The following is a 23671-nucleotide window of genomic DNA, read 5'->3' on the forward strand; positions in this document are numbered from 1 at the left end:
AGATTTATTAACCACACAAATGTTTTGAGTTGGTTTACTGAGCTATGTTACAATTTTCCAAAATGCTTACCAAATAAAGCAACAAAGATTTACTGTCATTTTCACAGAATTAATACACTACATCCTTACCCAGTTCAATGTTCTGGGACGTATCAGCGGTGTGAAGGGCCACCTCCTTGCCAGGTTTCAGTGTCCCATTAATAGGCATGCCTTTGACATAAAAGTCAAGCTCACAAGGAAGCAAGTTGCAGATCACCACAGTTGGCAGGAGGTAGATGGTATGCCCAGGCTGCCTGAAGATTTGCTTTGCACTGTCAGAAAATATGTTCGAAGGCATATAATCTGGATAATTCTCTTTCTTTATGGCCACACAAAACCTGAAAAGACAAAACGGTGTACAAGCTGTCAGCCTGATGGAAGAACTTGATCGTTCTTCTCCTTAACTGAGCAGGAGAAATCATAACATTGAAATTAATCAATAATTCAGAAAGATACTTGTAGTTTTCCTATTCAGATGCATTTACAGAGGTATAATAACAACAAAACAGATTTTAAATGTTGTTTGATGATTCTGACTTTTCTACATGATTAAAATACAGTTAAAGGATAAAATTATGCAATTTGTCACTACATGGATGCAACTAGAGAATACTGTGCTGAATGAAGTTAGCCAGGAGAGGGTCAGATATAGAATAATCTCTCTTACATATAAGGATACAAAGATACACAGCAATGAAGCAACAAATGGCCAAAAGCAAGAGACCTGGAGAGATGGTCCACAGAACTGACTTTGCTGGGGTGGGGCTTGGAGACATTGGTGGGGGGAAGTAAGTGCTCTGGTGGCAGGTGTGGCATTAGAAGGGTGTATGCAAGACACTACCATTGTCAGTGACATAAATCATAGCTTCTCAATATAAATGGGGAAAGGGGAGAATACTGTGCATAATTCCTTTTTTTTTTTTTAAATTAATCTCTGCTTTGTGGTTTTTTGGTTCCTGGGTGACAGCAGCAGTACTCATGGCTATTCCGAGATCTGTGCTCAGGAGTGAGCCCTGACAAAATGTTAGGTGCCAGGAGTGTGGATCAGAGACAGCAGGATGCAAGGCAAGCACCTGAACCCCTGTACTCTCTCTCTCTCTCTCTCTCTCTCTCTCTCTCGCTCTCTCTCTCAGCTCTTTATTGGTCTTTGTTTCAGAGTCAATGGCCTCTCTTGATAAATGTTGCCCAAATACCTGAGACAAACATGCAATTTAGAAATTTTAATCGAATGTTTTACAAATGTTAATTCTGACAAGCTGATGGATGGCATCATTACAACCTTTTTTTTAACTGTCTTGTTTTCTTTTATAAACTACTGATGGAAAAGTGTGAACATCACCAGGTCTGGCTACATGTTTACATCCCCCTTGACTCTGTGAGAACTAACAAATATGGGCATTTGTTAATTATAAATAAATTAATTACTGGAATTAATTAAACTGTTATTAATTTGGAATTATTATTAACTATTACACTGTTAATAATAATAATACTATACTATGCTAATAATAATACTATACCTCCTCTGTAAATTTAAACTAAATAAACAAAGGCTGTATAAAGAAGATATACTCCTAAGTCTCTTTTTTTCTAATTTTTTAAAATTATGTTAATTAATTTATTTTTTCATAAGCAAAAATTTTATTAGATATTATCCTTAGGCAACACCAAGTTATTTTTATAACTTTACCGTCTTTACAAAAATCCACTGTTACATTGCTTCTGATGATTATAACATAGTTAAGCATGACATATTTGATTAGAAGTATATATATATGCATACAGACATATTATACTTATCCTATTATTTCATTTGTTCTCACTCTGTCTCATTACCTACATATATAAAATTTTATCACTTAACAGTATGTATGTTCACAGTATATAAATAACACAAATCTTTCCACCATACAATTTCTAAAGAAATATAAAAGTTGTGTTTTTTAAGGAGTTTCGGAATAATAATTTCTCAAAATGACTCTAAATGGGCAGCACAAGCAGAGGAGCTCCTGAGTAACTTCCACTGCAAAATGAGAGAATGCTAATGGGTAGATGCACATCTTTAAAGTCACAGAGTCTGTAAACTCTGCAAATTGGGATGTGCATTTAAACTGCTAATGTTTTATGATCATCTTACAACTTTTACCGATTATTAATTTATTTTTGAAAGTTTTTCATAAAGAGTTCCAGGTATAAAATGTTCTAACACCAATCCCACCAATAACACTGCTAAGTCTCTAACAAAATGAGTCTAAAGTTTAAGTTTAAAAGGATCAATTTACTATTTTTTTCAACATCAAATCTAGTAACAAAATATTTATACTCTTTCAAAAAGGAGTCTAACTACTTAGAAAATTTTATTAGATAAAGTGCCCCAGAAAAGTAGATACCAAATGCATAAGCCTTCTTCCAAATTCCTCTGAGACAAGTTTTCTTGATTTCCAAAATCTGTTCTGGAACTTCCAACTTCAGAATTTTACTCTCCTGTTCTGGAAAGTGGGTTAATTTCCCTTCATTCTCTCCACTCCCTCCCCTTATTCCCCATTACAGGTTCTTGTTCCTCTACATGCAAGAAGGCCTTTCTTGGTGGTTCCTCCCTCAGATATTAGATAAGACACAGTCCCACCTCTGCTCAGGGCTAAAATTTGAATTTCTATGAAGTCTCGCTCAAGAATGTCCAAGGAGTAAGAACCTGAAAGCTTTAAGTAAATACAAATAAATACCTACAGGTGCCCAGAGAAAGAACAAAAGGGGGGAAGCAAAATCTTTGAGTGACTCCGTGGTCGTGCATACCTGAAAAAGCGGCTTTTCTCCGTGTCCATGGAATGACACTCTCTTTTGCTGCTACTAACCTCTGTGGTCTTCACTACATTGGTCCAGTGAATAGGCGCCTTGCAGAAAAACACACCTAAGCCTTTGGGCCGGGCCTGCAGCCGCCAAGAAGTGAGATGCAGCGGCACAGCAAATGAGTGCCCTGGCATGATTGCAGGAAGCACCACGGGCTCTGCCACAGAAACAAGTGTAAGAGCAGGATCGGGCAGGGCCCCACCACCCCACCCGGAACAGTTCCCCAGCAAACAAGGCCAACTGGGCCCAGACCTACTATCTGGTGCTGAGGGGCTGTCCAGGCGTAGTTCCATCGGCGTCTCCAGGCTGTTCTTCACAATGAGGGCTGACCGCACGGTGATGACTTTCCGGGCACTGCCCTCCATGGTCACGGCAAAGACCACCCGGACAGGGGGGAGGGATGAAAACTGTGCCCAAGACAGAAACCAAAAGAGCACAACTGTGCTTTCAAAAAACTCACAACCACGCGCCAGAATGCCCAGTCAAAAGCATCTTAGTGTGACTATGATTGTACAGTAGGATTGGTCACAAAGCCCTAACACTCCTCTGCTTTTTAAGGGAGAGAACTGCCTGTAAATCCACCATGAAACAGCTCACTACCAACACAACTGAAATAACAATCTACTCGGGTGCTATTACACAGTGTACAGTACTAGGCCTATGGACATATCACAGAGAGCGTCTCCCCACAAGTGGCACACTAACCTCTCAAGCTCCCTGTACTTTGGTAAGAAAGGGTCTGCTGGAGGTGATCCTGCCTTTACATAATGTCCTTGGGTTCAACACATCTGCCTTTCTATGGAAAGGATAAAAAGGCTTTGTTTCCTACTCTACCAGAGGGGAACAGACATCACCCAAAGCAACTGCAAATTCAGAAATGCTGAGGTAGGACTTTACAAAACCTCTCATGATTTACCTCCTGTGGGACTCTTCCATCAGATTAGTACTGAAGTGAGTGAACACTTTTAACAATGGGTTGTGTGGTACCCAGATACAAAGACACAAACCAGGAGGCCACTCTGACCTATCTCAGTAAGATCCAGATCATGCAGTGAAGAACACTGGCAAGGGTATGCCTTTCCCAGGAACAATAACAATAATTTTTTTCTGCATATCAAAATTTACTCTCCCAGTCCATACACTATTCACTGATATGCCCACCAATAAATCATTTGCATTTCAAAGACTTTTAAAAACAAGCTTTTCTTTCTTCACAACAACTTTCTACATTCTGTTCAATAATCAATTTTATAAACAGGAAAGGGTGACTGAGAAACAGCATAAAGGAGGAAATGCGTTCGTTTATGGTCTTGGGGTACAGCCACTATTTTCTTTTTCCATATGTTCATTCACTCATACTACACACATTTTGCGCAGCTATAACGTGCCAAGAAACCTTTTTTGGTTTCTTTAACTACAAAATCCCCACAAGGGTATACTGAAAGAAGGTGTTAAATTATTATTCTTATAAGAGGTTCAGAACATACTCACAGTACTTTTTGTGTGAGAGAAACTAATGACACCTCATTCAAGCTTTACGTACTATCAACTTTCTAATTAAGTAGGCCATGAAAACCAACCAAGTCAGCAAGGAAAGAAGAAGAGGTACATGTGTGGAACTAAGACCTCCAGGAAGTTCCATGAGAAGACGACAAGAATCGGGGCTGAGGAGATGGGGTTAGGGCACACACAAAGGCAGATGTCCAGCCCTGATTCACTCCCCGGGACCTCATGGCCCACTAAGTATTGCCAGATGTTGCCCTGGTGGTCCCCACGCCAAGGGGCTGACCATACCACATCCTTGGAACCCAGAACTTCACTGCAAGCTCAGTTGGCTGAGAAATGAAATAGGAGCAGCCCCCAGACCCCGTAAGAACTGGTCTCAAGAAAAAGCGGGGGGGGGGGGGGGGGAATGAGACTCTTTTGGAATGTTTGGGTACTCTCCAAGACACAGTTGCCACTGAAGCTCAAGTGTCCATGGGCCCAGACCAGCAGAGGCCCCAAGGAGCCCAGGACCCAGAGCAACGGTTTGTATCTGATCTTCTTGCCTTCAAGGAGACCTGGGACGTCTCATTTAAAAACTTACCGTCCTCAAGAGAAGAAATTGTAAGCAAAAACCCACAAAGTGCTTTTTTTTTTCATTTCTTTTGTTTGTTTGGGTTTTCAGGCCACACCGGTGGTACTTAGGGGCCATTCCCAGCTCTGTGCTTAAGAACTGTAAGAACTATACATCTACACTTTGGATACACTTGTAAACACAGTGACACTGGAAAATTATACTCACATAAACTTGGGGATGAATAATATTTGTTCTGCTGCTTGGGCTGCCAATCTAAGAAAGATTGCAAAAGTCAGAGGGTCAGAGCAAACCTAAGCATATGAGCATCATCCACGTCAATGGCTTCCTCCTTTTTTTTCTTTTTGCATAAAATTAGTAGTAATTAGTTCTAGGTAAAGTACAATATACTATGAAAAGAAAGTATCTCATCTTATAGATATGGGAAAAGCAATAATCACCTTATAACAATTCAATATGCAACAGGAGTGATAGTACAGCAGATAGGGTATTTGCCTTGCATGTGGACCATCCAGGTTCGATCCCCAATCCCTGAGCACAGACCCAGGAGTAACCCTGAGCATCACCAGATGTGGTCCCAAAAACAAACAAACAAAAAATTTCAGGGTATGCAAAAGTTCTCTAGAACACATCAATATAATAGAGAAAGGTATCTCAGCAGGAGTAGGGAAATAAGGGGTGGAGGTGAATTAGTGTTTTCATTACTAGAATTTAGACAGAGAAGTAATCATAACTATACGTTCCTTTTTTATTTTTAAAGAAAGCGGAAGGGGAAAAACATCAGGGCATTATAGAGAAACAATGAAAGAAACAGTATTCTCCAAGTTTATTTTTCTTTTTTATCTTTTTAAACTGTTTCTTTTTGGTTTTTGGGCCATATCCAAGAGTGCTCAGAACTTACTCCTGGCTCTGTGTTCAGGTATCACTCCTGGCAGGGTTCAGGGGACTATATGGAGTGCTGGGGCCTCAATCTGAGTCAGCCAGGTGCAAGGCAAGCATGTTACCCACTACACTATCTCTCCAGCCAGTAAAATATTTTTTCATGAAATAAGCGAGCACAAGGAAAGAACAGTGTCTCATAAATGGCCACTTTCTTACCCACTCAGTCCAGGCAACCCCAAAACGACACAAATGATCTATCAACTTTGAGTGGGGGACAGGCAGAGCACCATTGGTGACTGTGCCAGTTAGACACAGACCCTTAACCCCCACACGTTGCTCAGGAATAGCTCCTGCATCCATCCCCAGGCTGCCCCTCACCACCAGCTCTATAGAGGAGGGTCAAATTAGAGCAAGGGCTTGTAGAATCCTAAAGTAAACAACGGTGGACATCTGTCTTAGGCCAGAGAGGCGAATGGGAGGCCACTGAGCTAGAAGGAAGAAGGTGCAGCATTATCAGGAATGTGAAGAGACATTAGTTAAATCTATCCCCCAACCCACCCGAAAATAAATAAATTAATTAAACACTGGCAATATTTTTGTCTGTGTCCTGGGGATAGAAACCCAGGACCCACAAATGCAAGGCAAGAAGTACTCCATTGCCAAGCTACAACCCTACCACTAAAATGAAGGTGGGCTAGGTTTTTGGTTTTGTTGTTTTGTTGTTGTTGCTGTTGTTTTTTCTTTCAGTTTGTTGTTGTTGTTGTTGTTGTTGTTTGGTTTGGTTTTTGTTTCTCTTGGTTGGAGGCTATACCCGACAGTGTTCAGGGAATAGCCCTTGCTCTATGCTGAGGATTAAGCCCAGGCTTATGTGGTGCTGGGGACTCAAAGTGGGGTCAGTGAGATGCAAGGCAAGCGCTTTAACCCCTGTACTATCTCTCCAGCCCATTAAAGCCAATTTTAAAAGAAATTTGCTTTTCCTTTCCAATGTTAACTGCCTTCTATTCCCTTTTATAAAAGCCATATATATTCAGTTTATAATTTTAGCTGTTTGAGTAAAAAATAAGTAAGACTTTAAAAAAAAAATTTGAAGAAAATAGTATTTTAAAACCACCTGTGGTCCAGTATGTGAAATAAAGCTCTATATGCCTTTAGCCAACTGCCAGTCAAGTAGCTGAGTCTGAAGTGGGGCTGTGAGGGTGAGGGACCGTGTCTTTGTGCCAATTATACTGTCCATCTTTCTACTGAGACAAACCATGGCTGGCTTAGCCACACGTTGATTATCAACACCTATGACTGACCCAAAATAATTCTTTTTTTTTTTTTTGAAGAGTCAGAAATAAAGAACAAGGCATTTTCACCAGAACAAGACCATGACAGGTGGAACCATCTGCCTGCATGGCTTTCAGGGAATGCAGGCAGGGCCCAATCTTGTCAGTAAAACCCATTCTACAGCCACACACCGTGGAGGAAGATGAATTTTTATCTGGTGCTGCATAACGGAAAAAGGTGCCGACTTTGTCCACAGACACTGGGCTCACTTGCTCCCAGCCACTGACTCGCACTTGCAGCTGATGGATCCGAAGGTCGTGGGTATGTCTATGGGGCAAAACAGGGACAGAGGATGAACACGACTTTCAACACAGAAGGAAAGAAATAGAAGCAAAGACTGATATCTGATTTTCTGCATAATGACCTAAAAACCCAGTTAGTTTAAAGCCTTCTGGTGATTACCTTCCTAAAGCAAAGGAGATTAAAAGAAAATGTCTTAACTGGGTTTCATACTTTAAAAACCAAAATTGCAAGATCTGTAAATCTTCCCGAAGAGGGGCATTTACCCTTTCTTTGTACAAACCATGCACAGTTCCTGTCCCCAGGTCAGGGTTTGCCCTCCATCCCCACCCCAACCTTTATAAAATAATAATGTTCACTAAACTTTTTTTGGCAGTGTAGTAAAAAAGCTGTAGCAGAGCTTTAATCATGAAACCATATGGCTGAGAAGGCCTTCAAAGCCAGTTCTTGCTGGTTCTTTTCTCTCAGACCCTCCTCAAGCCCATCGGCTTCAGTTCCCCTCAGAACACAGACCAGTTATGAGACGGAGCCCTCAGTTTTAGGGCGGAAGTGCTTGGCTGAAACTGGAGCAGAAGGCAGTGGGCAGAACGGGAGGAACAGGAGGAAATTGCACATTTAATTCTATTTTAGATTTTGCCTAATTCAAGCCAGAAGTCTGAAATGGGGAACTGAATTTTAGCCTGACGGGAAGGGGGAGGGAATGGGGCACTGTGTGCCAAAGAGGGAAAAGCCAGAGAACACACTTATTTTGATGAATTCAAGCAGAACGGTGGGACTTGAAATGGGTTACAAACAGGGAAACTAAAACGGAAATGACAGAGAGGTGGACCCCCTTCTGATACAACAAGGGCAGTGCTTATTAAGAAATACAGCCGGCAGCTCTATAATTAGCTTCTCCAGAAACTTTGTGAAACAGGAAAAAGATCACCACTTACCCCTGAAAATTCAAACATGGTTTCCAGGTACAAGGGGCCAGCACAGTAATTTATTTAATTATTTTTCCCCTGTAAAAATCACGGGGGGCCCACAGTTCGGAATTCTTGCAATCAGGGAGTCCCATGTACTGGCACAGAGCCATGCAAAAGAAAGGGGTGTTTAAATGACTTTGAAGCCAGTTTGCCCACACAGGCCGCAACACCTGGAAAGCAGGCAACTACCAAAGGCTGAAACCAGGCTCCTCAATTTCAGCTCAGCTTGAAAAAGAATAAGAAGCTCAAATGCTAAGGTCATGGTTAGGATGCGGGTAGGGGAAGGGAGGGGGGCAGGGAGGTGTCTCCCCAGTACTGCTTGGAAGGTCCTCCCTTGGCCAACTAAGCCTGGAGTTCACAGAGGGGGCATTAGGTGTGAGGCTGTGGAGCTGTGGCCAGGAGGGCCCCGTGGTGCCAGGAATCACCCAGACCACCCAGCAGTGCTTGCACCATACCTAGTGATGCTCAGGGAACCACGTAGTACAAGGGAGGGAACCAGGGCGAAGGTACGGAAGGCATTTACTGTCACTTCTACTGAAATCCTAACCTGCTCCCAGCACCCCCTGGATACAGCCCTTCCATTCAAAAACATATGCAGAAACTTTCAGAGCCTGTCAGTAACTGACCTTCACTAACGACCCCCTCATCCTCACACCAGTCTTTCGGCCATTTTGAGAACCAGTCAGTAAGTTTCTTCCCCTGCAGAGCTGCTGTCTGGCCTGCCTTAAAATCAAACTATTGGTACTGGAGCCACTTCCTGAAACTAGCTGAGACTCTCTCCTGAGTCATTCACCTCCAGCAGGTTCAGATCCCCAGGTGCTCCCAGAACCGAGAACAACATGTTCTGAAAACTTCGGAAGAATACCGTGTCTGCAATGCATCGTGGAAACAGAGCAAGGGCTGGAGGCCTAACTGTAGATGCTTCAACCCGATTACAGGAAACCAATCACCACTAATTAAATCAAGGGATAACTAAATTGAAAAAAGAAACATAATTCCAAGACAGCAGGATTATCATCACCACCTATTCTAAAAAAAAAAAAAAAAAAAAAAAGCTGGCATTTAAAAAAAAAATTTAAAAAGCTTTAAAAATTCAAATCATTGGGGCTGGAGTGATAGTACAGGGGGTAGGGCACTTGCCTTGCACTCAGCCGACCCGGGTTCTATCCCCAGCATCCCATATGGTCCCCCAAGAGTGATTCCTGAGTGCAGAGTCACGAGTCACCCCTGAGAATCACTGAGTGTGACCCCAAAAGCCAAAAAATAAATAGAATAGTTGTTTTTTTTAAAAAATCAAATAATTAAGAAAAGCACTGTAGCAAATTTTCATCAGAACAATCACCTGTATCATAAACACTTAAATATTTTTAAAGAGGGGGTGGGGTGTGGAACCCATGCTTTACCTGTGTCTGAGTTTTCCTCTTGCTTCAAATTCAAAGGGAATCTCTTCGCCGGTGAGGACTTCCCGCCATTCACTCACATTGTGAGCATCATCAAGGAAGGTCCCGTTCCCTTCTGGAACTAGCCCTGGACTCCCGCTGTGAGACAGTGCAGCCCTAGAAGTGATCAGACAACCCAGCTTGTCTCTCCTCTGCTGCAGTGCCCGCACACAGCTCCCTCTGGGGAGCAGAGGCCTGCCTGGAGCCATGACCCGGCAGACAACTGGTGCCAGGCAGAAGCGAAGGGCAGAGGCAGGTTCTCTCCGTGGTGAGTCATAACTAGCGGAGCCCAGCTCCACAAGTCACAGACTTCCTCACAATTCAGATCCCCTGAGTGTGTAAACTAAGTCACAATTTTGAGATGCATTTATGTGATCATCTATCTAGAATTCAACCAACCTAAACTGTTTTTTGTTTTGTTTTGGTTTGGTTTTTGTTTTTTTTTTTTTTAAGTCGCTCAAGGAACTGGCTAGTTACGTCAAGTTCTAAGTGAACTTGTCAGAGAACACTTTTTGCTTGGCCTAGGGGAACCCCCGTGTGTTACCCAAACTCCACCCAATTCTGGGTGCCAGGTCAGGAAGGCAACTGTGTGGTGAGCAGAGGCAGGGAAGACAAAAAGTGCTTTCAAAGCTTCATTTAGCAAACCAAGCTTCTTCTAAAGGGGATGGTGGTGGACACCAAGGACAAAAGATGGAGCTATTTTTCTTTCAAGCTCTCCACTTGAGTGTCCCTTAATTTCCTTGACCTAAACTATATTGGAACCCAGGATAAAAATTCCTGATTCTGCTATTTCATACTCAAAATCGACTCTGCCAGTCGCAGATTCTATGCGGAGCCTGAAGCTCCATTCACAAACCTCAGCAAGTGACTGACTCACACAGTTCCCAGAAGGGGCCATGGGCTGTACTGCCAGGCCACGGGCAGAGAGGCAAAAAGGCTCCAAGGTCTCACCTGGTGGGAGTGGTGGTCAGGGTGGCAAACCAGAGGGTGCAGCCAGTGTGATTTCTCAGCGCAAAAGGCACGAACGGCTGGCGGCGCTTGGGCGCTTTCACCTCTGCTGCAGAGAAAGAGAGGCAGCGATTAGCAGGCCCATCTGCGGCAGACACTCTCTCCTTTCCTGGGAACTGTACCCCAAAGTGTCTCTGTGCAAAGGGGCTGACAAGGAGGAAAGAGAGAAGGAACTGCCATGGTGTGTGGGACCTCCAAGCATGTCGCTGACATGGTCCCCCAATACGAGCTGTGACGTGGGGCCCCCAGCCTCATCTCCCACGCCCACACCCAGCCCTCAATCCTACAGGCATCATCTCAGAGACAGGCCACAGGCCTAACTTGGCTAGAAGAGAGACAAAGAGAAATAGAGTTGCACCCCTCCCCAAACACTTATCTACCAAACAGGAAGCTCAAACCATGGTGAGATTCAACACATGTCAAAACCTGGCCAGGAACAGAACAGATCTCCCCTCTGTATAAAAGTTAGGTTTGTTGTGTTCGGCAGAAAACAGAATGAAACCTTTCCTCCCACTGTCTTCACAATGACATGGTTAGCTCATTTCCCTTTCCTCAGGACCACCACCATCTTCTCTACAGTGCCCATGATGGAGTTTATAAGAGGAACATAAGACAGGCAGTCTTTCAGGAAGGGTTTCTGATCAGAGAAACTAGAAAGAAGCCCTGATAAGCACAAGACCAAACGAAGGGGGGGGGGGGGGGTGGGCGAGAGAGAGCTGACCCACCTGGAAACACTATCAGAACCCAAGGCATAGAAAACCAAGTGGCTGGAAATAGCAAGAAAGATGCTTGCCTGTGTCCCAGTGCTGGGACCCCCGTCTGCCGACAAACTGCCCTGCTCTGGGGTCTGGCAGGGAAAAAAAAAGTGCCAAGCCGGGAGGCAGCAACTTTCCTTCTTGGCCTCCCTCTGCTCAAGGTGCCCAACAAGCCAAGAGGAGGGGGCAACTAGGGCAGCCAGGTGTGGGTATCTCCCAAGAAACAAACACTAATAAGAGGCCAGAACCCACCTCACCGGATGCAGCTTATAGCACCAAGGCAGCTGTGAAGGGCGGGGCCCACAGGCTCTGCACTGGCAGAGAAGGGGACATCGAGGGGTGACTGCAGTAGGCGACAGAACATCAGCAAACTCAACCCATGTGACAGGGCTCATGCTTCCTGCAGGCCACAGGGGCAGGATGGGCAGCAGAGCCCGGTACTAGGATGTTTCACAGGGTAACTGAACCCCTCTCTCTTGTTTCTTCTCTTTTCTTTTGTGCAGGCAGAGGGGAAAAAAAAGGGGACACACCCAGGGGCTCTCCAAGGCTTCTGGTAGGATTCAGAGTTCCGTATGTGGTGTCGGGGATCAAATTAAGGTTGGTCGCACGAAAGAAGGTATCCTAACCCCTATACTCTCTCTCCAGCCTGCACGCTCCTTTTTTTACCAATGGTCTTGAGGGACACCCCAAATACTTCCAGCAAAATTCTAGATCTAGAATATACCCTTTGAGGGCAGAGAGACAATCCAGCAGGTAAAACACTTACCTTGCACACAGTTGACCCAGGTTCAATCTCCAACACTGAATATGGTCCCCTAGCCACACCAGGAATAACCCCTGAGCCCAAAGTCAGGAGTAAACTCTGAGCACTGCCGCATGTGGAACAAACACCATCCCCTCCCCCCTCCCACCACCACCACCAGAATGAAAAATAGAATGTACCCTTTCATCATCCCAATGACACCTCACTTAGTTCTTGTGGGGGAAGAACTGCATGCAGCACAGAGGAGAGAAGGAGTGGTTGCCGACAGGAGCAGATGGGGCGTGAACAGTGCCAGCACCAGGGGCTGCACGCGGGGGCAAACAGCACTGTCCGGGCACTGTGAGGGCTTCCTCACAGGACGTGGGGCCCAGGAGCAGCACACCCAGATATGCTTTCAGGGTCCACTGGGAGCCAGTCTACAAGGTTCCCTTTGCAAATCAGGTCTGAGAAGAGCAGGCAGCACCTGGCTCTGATCATGTTGTAATGGGAAATGAAGGGTCCCGGGAATCTTGTGAAGGTGTCTGCAAGTGCCCTCTGCGGGACGCGAACAGCCCAGCTGGCCACACCGCTGGGGTCCCCAGGCTTCCTGTGCAGATCCAGCTTAACAACAACTTTGGCAATTGAACACTCTCAGGATATCGGTATATATGACATTAACACCACTGCAAAACACACTGCCTGAACTACAGTAAGTTTTTTTTAAATAAATAAATTTTAAATAAATTTGAAAGTACATGTCACGCTCATCCATCTAATCCAACACCAGGGAATAATTCTGACTTCTTCTCCGGGTTTCAAATCAACTGTGTACTGGTCTTTATACCAAGACCAAAATATCCACGCCCATCAACAAGCACCAAACTCCTTGGTCACCTCAGAAAATCTGCCTCTCTTAACAAGACCCCATGTCTTCGGGTGCTGAGGGACCCCAACGCTCCTCGGATCCAAGAACTGCTTCAACTGAGGAAGCATCTGCAGCTCTGGACATACTCCCTGGAGCGGTTTGGTTGCAGTGAACAGTGTACGCACTGTTGCCATGGAGCAGCTAGGGTGAGCCCAAAGGGTGTGGGATCTTTGTTTTCTTTCTTTTTTCATCTTTTGTCTTTTTTTTTTTTCCGGGGGATATAGGGGAGTTCCAAACAGTGTTTAGGGAGGCCCAGAGTTTCCCTCGGTGATGCTCTCAGTGAACAGGCTGTGCTATACTGCATGGGCCGAGGAGGCGGGGCTTAACAGTCCACACTGGCAGTATCTGGGGGACTCCAGAGCTGTACCCGGTGGTGTTCAGGGGACCATGCAGTGCCGAGGATTAAACAGAGGTGGGCTATATGCGAGGCAAGTGCCACGATCCCTGGCCAGTCTTTCTGGCCTCAAAAGACATGGTTCATTAATCATACGAAATAAAGTCTCAGGTCAGCTTCTAGACAGCCACGTGAATAAAGGCAAATTATTTAGTCCTCATCCATTAAATGGGAATAATGCTTTGTCTAATCTGAAAGGCCACATGATAGACACAGAAAAGCTAAGGAAGTACAAGTTCATGAATAACAAAGATTTAACCCAGGGCTTTTTTTTTTTTGTGAGCACTCCCCACAGAGTCAGGTTACCTGAGCAAACCTCCCAGTAGAAACTCACCAACAGCCCCAGGTATTAGCTCTGAAATCTTGCTAGGACACTCGAAACTTGAGTGGCCCATATGAAAAAACACATCATGACCCAGCATCTGATATTCACCAACTATAAATATAAATCATTTACATGAACTCATATTCCTATAAGCAAATGAGGACATGAGCACCTCAGCATTCGAGTTCTCTCATGCTCATGGTGTTGTCTATCACACTGATTTAGCAGCCAAATTCTCTAGGAAACTTCAAAGGTCAAAGAGGGAACTAAAAAATACTTTGTTTTTTATATGCTGTTCACCTTCATTCATACCTAAAAAATTAAAATTTGTGTCTAAGCAATTCTTTACTGGGAATTTTCTTTTCTTGGTTCAATTTCTAATCGTTACAGTTCCTATTCTATAATGATTAGAGAGCCTCATATCATAAGAACAAATGTTCACTGAATATTCTACCAAGACTTGCAGAACTGCTTGACGGAGTTTGCTTTCTTCCACTTGCCTGATTTTCAACAAAAAAATTACCTCTGACGCGAGATATTTCTGTGGACTTGATTCCTTTTGCACAGAGGGGGAAGGCAGACCGAAGAGAGACTGCACATCAATACATCACATCTTTCTGACAGAGGTGCCGCTCCGTTCAGCAGGCGGGCACATCCTCTCCTTCCACTAAAACAAAGCACTCAGCACTGGGTGTGCCCCCACTCAGCTCCCACTCACAGAACATCAGTGTACAAAGCAGTTCTTAAACAGGAAAATAAAGCAAGCCCTGGCTTGGCTATACTGTACCTCTAGCATAGATCTGGTGCTCTAGGTTAGTCAGACTGGCTGTACTCCTAGTTCTAAGGTAGACAAGGGGGAGGCCTGGTAGACAGAAGAGACAAAGTTAGAGAGGAAGAACAAGTGAAGTGAATAAAAGATACCTCCCAAACAAGCACAAGTATAGTACAGTACAAGAACAGCAAGCATCATGCAATTATAGAATCATTAACTTCTGTGATCACCGAGAGCTGAAAAGGTACTTGGCAAGGTGAGCAATGACATTTTTCTGCTAGTTTTGGTGGTGGAGGCTGTGTTAAAGCAACATGCTTCTAGCTGGTTGTTTGGTTCGCTGTCAACAGGAGGAAGAAAATGCATTCAACGTTCTCTTAAACACAGTATGATTTTTAATTTAAAGTAAGTTCATTTTTGCTGCTGCTGTTGTTATTTGGGGGCTACACTCTGCAGAGTCCAAGAGCTAATACCTGGCTCTATGCTCAAGAATGACCCTGGCAGTGCTCTGGGAACCATATGTGGTGCCAGGAATCGAACCAAGGTTATTGGGATACAAGGCAAGTGCCTTAAGCCCTGTATTCTGTCTTCAACCCACAGGTACATTCTTAAGTGGCAGAGAAAAGTCACCAAGATCAACCAGTACAGATTTCAGTGAAAGTTATTTCTTTCCCAATGGAAAAGGAAACAGCAGCAAAATGTTAATCTTCCAAAGGTCTTAAAAAATTTAAGAGCCAAGTCTATTTCCAAGGTTTTGTTTGTTTGTTTAATGGGGCTGGACCAATAGCACAGCGATAGGGCATTTGCCTTGCACGCGGCCAGGCTGGTCATTCTGGGTTTGATTCCTCCACCCCTCTCGGAGAGCCCAGCAATCTACTGAGAGTATCTCACCCGAATGGCAAAGCCTGGCAAGCTACCCGTGACGTATTCCATATGCCAAACACAGTAACAAGAAGTCTAACAATAGAGACATTACCTGGGCCCGCTCAAGCAAATTGATGAACAACGGGAGGACAGTGCTACAGTGCTACAGTTTGTTTTAATAATCTCTACCAAGGAGTTGTCACATAGGGTTATTTTATAAAGCAGACATAGAAACTTTCAGAATATTTATATTTAGTATTTCCACAAAATATCCTTGGAATATAAAAATTAAGACTCCATTAAGGTACCATGACATTCAGGTTCACCTGCAAAATCTCAGCCCTTACTAAACAAGGTCAACAATTATGTCAAGTGAGACCATTATTTTCTTTTTCCTGCTAAAGAAACAGTGAGAAGTCAGCACTCCCCTGAGGCTGAATTTCATATTAAGTATTTCTATTTCAAGAACTTATTTTGAAGCTGGCCTGAACAAAATGCAAAGCTTTAGGGAGGGATGAAACTAAATGCTTCTCAATAAGACCTGAGTCTATGATCAAGGTTCAAACATACTGACTTTCAAACCAAATATCTGACAAGTTTTCTTAGTATGCCTATTAAAAATGTGTGTATAATATACCATACGTGTGTGAGCCAGCCTATGTATGTATGCATATACATACACACAATCCCATTTGCTACTATCACCCAAGAATTTCCAATTTAAAAAGATTTTAAAATATATATTCACATACTTCTAATTAAAAGATACATATTTATACCCTTATAGGTATAACCATAAAAATCTGTCAGTAAATTAAAAATCCAGTTTTAATTTAGCACTGGTGTTAAACATGAGTAAGGCGGCTTATAAAATATAAAGAGGAGGAAAAAAAATCGTTAAGAGGCAGGGAAGAGGGAACCAAAAGAAATTCCTTCATCTGAACTCTGACAATTAGGCCTTCTAGAATTTGCAAGGAATCTGGATTTAAACATGTTGTATGAATAACATTTTCAGAACTACACCCCTCAGGACACATTATATATTACAAAGACGACTCAAGAGTCTTTGGGGGAAGACTGTGTTGTTACACCCTCCTGAGTCAGAACTGAAGCTAATGATGCCTGATGAAGTCCTGACTCCTGATGAAGTCCTGACTCCTAGGCAATGACCTGGAGACACAGAAGCAACAGCCTGGGCCTACAGGGAGCAAATGGAGCTGGCACATCCTTGGCACTCCTTTGAGAAGGAATACAAGGAACAAAGTACACTTACTCAGCCCAACAAACCAGGAGAGACAAACCAGTTCAAATACTTCATCACTCAGAAAATCCATCTTCCCATGACACGTTTGTGGACCAGATGGAATATTTAAGTATTCATGAGCTATGTGAAGTCCCGCCAAGACTTCCCAAAGAAACCACACAGAAAGAACTGGGGCTCAGCTGAATTTGGATGACAATGGCTTGTGGAACAACTAAAGACCATGCAGTTGGCCATCATGATCTCCCAAACTCTGAGGAAGTCAGAGCTCCATGGTAAAGCATTAAATAAGGACAGAAAACATCATTAACAGAGAACAAAGCAACTCCTCTTTCTTCAAGAAGTTAGGCATTCACATCTTTTATATTTTATGAACAATACAGGGCCCCCATTGAACAATTTTTTCCACATGGGATCCTGCCCTCCCTCTTTCAAGAATATACCAAATTCTCTATCTTTATATTTGGAAGGCTGAAAAGATGTTTTTAACTTTCAGACAATTGGAAAATCTAAGGTTTTGCCAAGTAAAACACAAAACGACCGATAGCTAGCTGATCTTGATGCATTTTTCAGGTGCACCAGTTCATCTGCAACATTACCAGAATTTAGAAACTGTATATTGCAAGTCCTCACTCTCCCACAGAGGTGGAATTAGAGCTCATATTAAAAGTTCAGGAGCTTGTGCCAGAAAAATGTCTTTGCAAAGATTAAAACAGAACTACAGAAGATAGGCAGAATGTAGGGGTTTTTTTTTCCCCACAGAAAGTAATGGTTCTATTTGGAGTTCCCAATGAAACATGGCTCAGAAGGGTAATAGTGATTTATTCAGACATTTGTGAAGGAAAATCTTACTTTGTCCAAAGCATGGAGGATCCACTGAAGAGCCCATCCAGTCTTCTGATGTGGTTGATTCGATTTCCTTGTCCTGTTTACAGTAATCTGCCATCCATGATTCCTTGGTACTTACATACTGGTCTAAAGAGAATTCCCCAAAGAAATTATTAAGAACAGAAGGAGAAAAAATTGAGGGCACAAGTCAAATAACTTCAATTCAGTAAAACAAGCTTTTGTTGAATGCCTCACTACATGCAAGGCACTGTGTTAGATTCTGAGAAAGTTTATCCCCTGGAGAACCTCATACTCCCCTGGAAGAAATTACTGTTAACAAAACAACCAGCACCACAAAACTACACCACAACGTGAAAGAAACTAAAACAAGGATATAAATAAAATTCAATTGGTGCACAGCTGGGGTGACTTGCTCTGCTCCAGCTGGAATGAGCATGCGCACTGATGTGCACAGGAATCTGCCGGAACGAGGGAGGCTAAGAGGATAGAGCGGCATGGAGCGGAGATAGAGAGGGCACAGCACATGCAAAGGCCCTAAGACACAAAAGCACATGGCATATTGGAGATTCGGGGGAGGAACAGGGCAAAGAATCAGGAAAAGAAAATTGGTTCCTTTGTGAAGAGCATGGTATGCCAACACTGAGGGCTTGAAGGAAACCAAGGAGGAGGTTGTGAAAAACAACCAAATTCAGGAGGCCCAAACCCAGTTGAGAGTGCTCCTAGAATGGCTTAACTCTTAGTTGTTGTGGTCAGTTTGTCCATTATGCCTGGTGAGGCTGAAGGCTACTTCTGGCTGGGTGCTGAGAGGTCCTCCCAGCGGTGCTAAGGGAACTGTGCAGCGAGAGGGATCAAACCCAGGCCTTCCTGGGAAGGTGGAGCATGCACAAAAAGCACTTTCCAACCCTCTGAACTATACACACAATGAGCAGGCACTTCAGCCCTGTGAGATATACACACAATAAGCACGCACTCCAGCCCTCTGAGCTATCCCCTGGCCAGGAGTTCACTCTCTGGAGAGGAAAACTGTAATGGCGATAGCATGCTGACAAAATCATGTACCACACCTGTATGAAGGTCTTTTATACTAATTAAGATATTGCACTCTTAAAATAAGAATTACTGATTTGCAATTTTCACATCCAATACTGACAATTTAAATGAGACTGAGATACTAAGAGTTGACAACAATGTTTCTGGTGTAGGCACAGTATCAGGAATAAGAAATTGAAGTTTAAAGGGGGAGGCAGACAAAATGAGAGAAAGGAAATCAGAGATACAAGCTCTCCGTAACAAAATAAGTGAAGGACTTATAAAGTTGAATATGGAAAATATAATCAATAATACGACACTGCAAACCTCAAAGTTGCCAAGATAGTAAATAGAATTATTGTTGGGATCATTTCACAGTATATACAAATGCCCAATCATCAGAGCTACAACTAAAACTAAATTATATTTTACTCAAATATAATTCAATTAAATGAATTTGTAAAACCCTCGGTAGGGCGTTTGCCTTGCACGCAGCCAACATGGCCGACCCGAGTTCGATTCCTCCACCCCTCTCGGAGAGCCCGGCAAGCTACCGAGAGTATCTTGCCCGCACGGCAGAGCCTGGCAAGCTCCCTGTGACGTATTTGATATGCCAAACACAGTAACAACAAAGTCTCCAATGGAGACGTTACTGGGCCTGCTCCTTTACCACTAATAAGAATGTCCTTTGGATGGTAATTTTAAATAGACACATGCTCATGTGAATTATAAGTAGAACTCTGTAAAGATAGATCATATTTATTGTAGCTTTCACAATACTACCCCAAACTTAATCTAACCTTCCAGGTACACTGATTACAAAGAAACAATATAAAAATATAAGTAACATAGAAGAATAAACAAGGCTAGGGGCTGGAGAGATAGTGCAGCAGGTGAGTATTTGTCTTGCATGCACCCAACCCAGGTTTGATCCCTGACATTCCATATGATCCCCCAGTAATGTCAGAAGGAATTTCTGAGTGAGGAGCCAGGAATAGTATTGCCAAGTGTGACCCAAAAACTTAAAAATTAAAAAAAAAAAAAAAGAATGAACAGGGCAAGTAAGATAGTTCACAGAACTGGAGAACAGTTAGTACACACACACACACACATACACACACACGCGCGTGCGCGCACACACAGCCTTGACCCCCAGCATTACTTTTCTCTGAGCACCTCGAGAAGAGACCCCCAAGCATTGAGTGTGTAGCCCCTGAACAACTCTGGATATAGCGCAAAAACAAAAACAAACTTAAAAAAATAAATACCTAAACCTCAAAAAGTAATTTACTATCACAAAGGTGATATGTGTGAGAGAGAAAGAGAGAGAGAGAGAGAGAGAGAGAGAGAGAGAGAGAGGGAGATCCAATACTGTGAAACAGTGGAACATTCCAGATGTGTAATAGTATGTGTTATCACTCAGAGACAACTTCAGTATTAACAAAAAAATGAGATTCTGAGGATCAAAAATTCAGTCTGTTTGAGTTTTCTTAGTGAAAGTAGGAGCTACCTGATTGCATAATTATCATTATTCTCTTATTACGTGTTATAAATACAAGCAAAACTGGCTGTGACTCAGAGCATCAAATCTAGGAATGTACAATTCAATGTTGTCAGAAAAACTTCTGGAACACACACGCCATTATCTTGGCAACCCTTCAAGCCCAGTGAGTCTCCGAATTAGGTCAGCATGAAACTTTATGGGAAACAGCAGAGGCACGTTATCCTGATATAACAGCATGACAATTCTTTTATACCATTGAAGAACTCTTCTGTGAAGTGCCTATTAGAAGGGCATCTAAAGGATTTTCTAGACTTTCAATGGCTGGGGTTCATCAGACATTTATGGCTCCCGAGCAGTCTAAGCAATTGCTTTAGTGCATGGGATGGCAACTCTGATGCCACGGTTGAGTAGAACGTGGGCTTAGAAAGCTTCAGGAAAGGAGTTGTGGTGAATAAATGATGCCAGATAGGAGCCCATGTGTTTCACAAACCAGTTTTCGCAGTCCGCCGGACAAGGAATTTGGGTACTGAAAGAAAGGTACCGGTCTCCTACTCACCAATTAGTACGGAAGTGATATTGATATCCAAACGGGATTTGGCCTTGACTTCCAGCTTCAGTCGGGGGGGATGGAGACGACTAGCTGACTGCTGCTGCCAAGACACTGAACATGGCCATGGCTCGATAAATGGTTCCCAGCCTAAAAAGAACACAGGAAATAAGACATCTGTTCAGCAGATATCAAGAGTTTATGGGGAAACACTTCTCACAAATGCAGAGACAAAGTCGAGCTTAATAACTTCTATATTTAATTTGATTTCACTATGAGAGCACAATCTGTAGTTACAAATCCCCTCCGGAAGCCCGTGCTTTCTAAGAGCAGCTATATACACGTCCACTGTGGTCCCAGAGGTGGGAGGAAGGAGAGCAGAAGTAAAGTACGCTCTTGCACTCAAGGGCAGGCAAATCTGCTCAAGATCCACTCCACTTGAAAAAGGAGTCTCCGACTGGAAAAGCAGGAAAAGTAGAAATAGTGACTGAAGTAACTCCTGCTTAGCTCAAGAAACCCTACGCTGAATAAAGGAGCATACTAGAAAATTAATTCTTTTCACATCAAACAAACAACAGATCGGCAGTATCTAAGCATATATGTATTGCTCAAAGATTAAAAATAAGTGAAAACACCACTTTCCTGCTTTAAAAAGAAACAAAACATTTCCTTTGAAGCCGCTGATTGGAGGGGACCACCTTCCAATTCCACTCCCCCAGCTTCTCACCAAATTCTTGGTAACCACTAGCATAATCACTTCCTGGCTCTTTGTAAGTTCACAACATATGCATACATTTCTTTTTTTTTTTTTTTTTTTGCTTTTTGGGTCACACCCGGCGATGCGCAGGGGTTCCTCCTGGCTCTGCACTCAGGAATTACTCCTGGCGGTGCTCGGGGGACCATATGGGATGCTGGGAATCGAACCCAGGTCAGACGCGTGCAAGGCAAATGCCCTACCCACTGTGCTATCGCTCCAGCCCCACATTTCTTTTTTTTTTAACTTATTTTTTTTTAATTAGTGAAACACCATGAGGTACAGTTATAGACTTATAAATTTTTGTGCTTGGGCATACATTTCTTAAGAACATATTGATCAGTTTGTCCTGCTGGGAATCTTCACATAAATAGAATATCACGTATATATCCTTTCACAAATACATATAATTTTCACCTGAATTGTAACCCACTAACGAGTATACAATGTCTTAATCAAATCCAGTACTGGGAGACTTTCCTTGACACCAGTTTTGTGCAGTCAGAAAGAACAGTATCACAAGAAGTCTTGTACTTATCTTAGCCTGGGCGCACACACACACAGACAAGATTCCCCAGAATTTAATCATAAAAGTATAGGGCTAGGCTGACGAACATTTATACTCAACTTTATGAACCCATGTAATCAAAGTTATTGTACCAATTTACAATTACAACACCAGGAAATAAGAGCTAATCTTCACCAATATTTAGTAACACCACAATTAATTTCTGACATTAAAAAAAAGCGATAGCACAGCGGTAGGGCGTTTGCCTTGCACGCAGACAGCCCGGCTGAGCCGGGTTTGATTCCTCCGCCTCTCTGAGAGAGCCTGGCAAGCTACCGAGAGTATCTCGCCCGCACGGCAGAGCCTGGCAAGCTACCCGTGACGTATTCAATATGCCAAACACAGTAACAACAAGTCTCAAAATGGAGATGTTACTGGGCCCGCTCGAGCAAATCGATGAACAACGGGAGGACAGTGACAGTGACAGTGACATGTTGTTTAAAAATCCAACTTTCAGGGTCAGTTAACTTTTAACCATTTTCTACATATACCAAATCAGTCACAGATCAGGTGACTTAACAACAACATCGTCACTTGCTTTTTAAGCTCTCTGGAACATGCATTCTTCTATTTCTCTCCCCTCACAGCTTTCTAAGCAAATTTCTTTCAGTAAAATAAAGAGAAAAAGTAATAACTAAATAAATCCAGGAGGCAGCAGATATACATTGCCCTCTGCACACAGGCCCCTGGATGTGCTTATACAACTGTAAAAGTCAGCCATATTTGCTCAGGGAAAACAATGCTTCTCAAAAGAATGGCTACCAGATGCCACATACGAGTTTCTCTCAAATGGTTAGGACATGTTACCTTTAAATGAATCCAGAATAGAGAAGGAAAGGTCCACTAGTTTATACAATTAAATGTGGCCTCCACCTAGAACAATTAGCCACAGCAAGATAGGGGCTTCGTTTTTCTACTGAGAGCAAAGGGAGAGAGTGCCCGTGGCCTAAGCCTGCAACTGCACCGCACCACTCTGCAGCTGCCAACAAAGGCCAGTGCTTAGGAACCATCACCTGCCAGAGCCAAGCCCTTCCCTTTGTCTTTGCAGCAGAAGGAAGCCCAACACTCCTTGCCGCACAGCCAGAGAGCTTACTCTGCTCTATCATGTTCCCCTTTAAGTGCCTGGCAAGGCACTCCCATGGACTCAGGACTCTTCGAACAAATCAAGTCCAGCAGGCTGCGAGGCAGCTTGATGCCTAAAAAAGCTTGTGGGCAGAACTCTCCCTTGAAATATAGCTACTCTGAGGGCGAGACAAATATCCTTTACCACTGAGCAATTTCATGCTCTGGCATGAACCAAACTCCAGGATCAAAAAGAATTAACGAGGGTTAGAGAAATAGCACAGTGGGTAAGGCTCTTGCCTTGTATGCAGAGGCCCCGGGTTCAATCCCCAACATCCCGTACGGTCCCCTGAGCACCACCAGGAGTAATTCCTGAGTGTAGAGCCAGGAGTAACTCCTGAGTTTCACCAGGTGTGGTCCCATAAACACCCAAACACCCACAAAAAAAAATAAAAGAATGAACTATAAAAACATATTAAATAATTTAGTCGCAA

General features: G+C 43.3%; 1 protein-coding gene across 4 annotated transcripts in view; it reads right to left on the minus strand.

Moving 5' to 3' along the window:
- VPS13D (vacuolar protein sorting 13 homolog D) overlaps positions 1-23671 on the minus strand; it is a 263887-nt gene that overhangs the window by 135439 nt on the left and 104777 nt on the right. The window contains exons 38-47 of one of the 4 annotated variants that reach the window (XM_056111003.1): positions 20803-20943; positions 17717-17839; positions 14758-14832; positions 10773-10875; positions 9786-9938; positions 7306-7441; positions 5171-5218; positions 3143-3293; positions 2833-3043; positions 130-377 (exon numbers count right to left, since the gene is read on the minus strand). In XM_056111003.1, coding sequence (XP_055966978.1) covers positions 130-377; positions 2833-3043; positions 3143-3293; positions 5171-5218; positions 7306-7441; positions 9786-9938; positions 10773-10875; positions 14758-14832; positions 17717-17839; positions 20803-20943 — 1389 coding nt within the window. Of the gene's footprint in view, positions 1-129; positions 378-2832; positions 3044-3142; positions 3294-5170; positions 5219-7305; positions 7442-9785; positions 9939-10772; positions 10879-14757; positions 14833-17716; positions 17840-20802; positions 20944-23671 lie in introns of all 4 variants that reach the window. The other 3 variants (XM_056111002.1, XM_056111005.1, XM_056111004.1) reach the window with 3 other exon arrangements.

This window comes from Sorex fumeus, unplaced genomic scaffold (genome assembly GCF_029834395.1).
Source record: "Sorex fumeus unplaced genomic scaffold, SorFum_2.1 ptg000011l, whole genome shotgun sequence".
NCBI lineage: Eukaryota > Metazoa > Chordata > Mammalia > Eulipotyphla > Soricidae > Sorex > Sorex fumeus.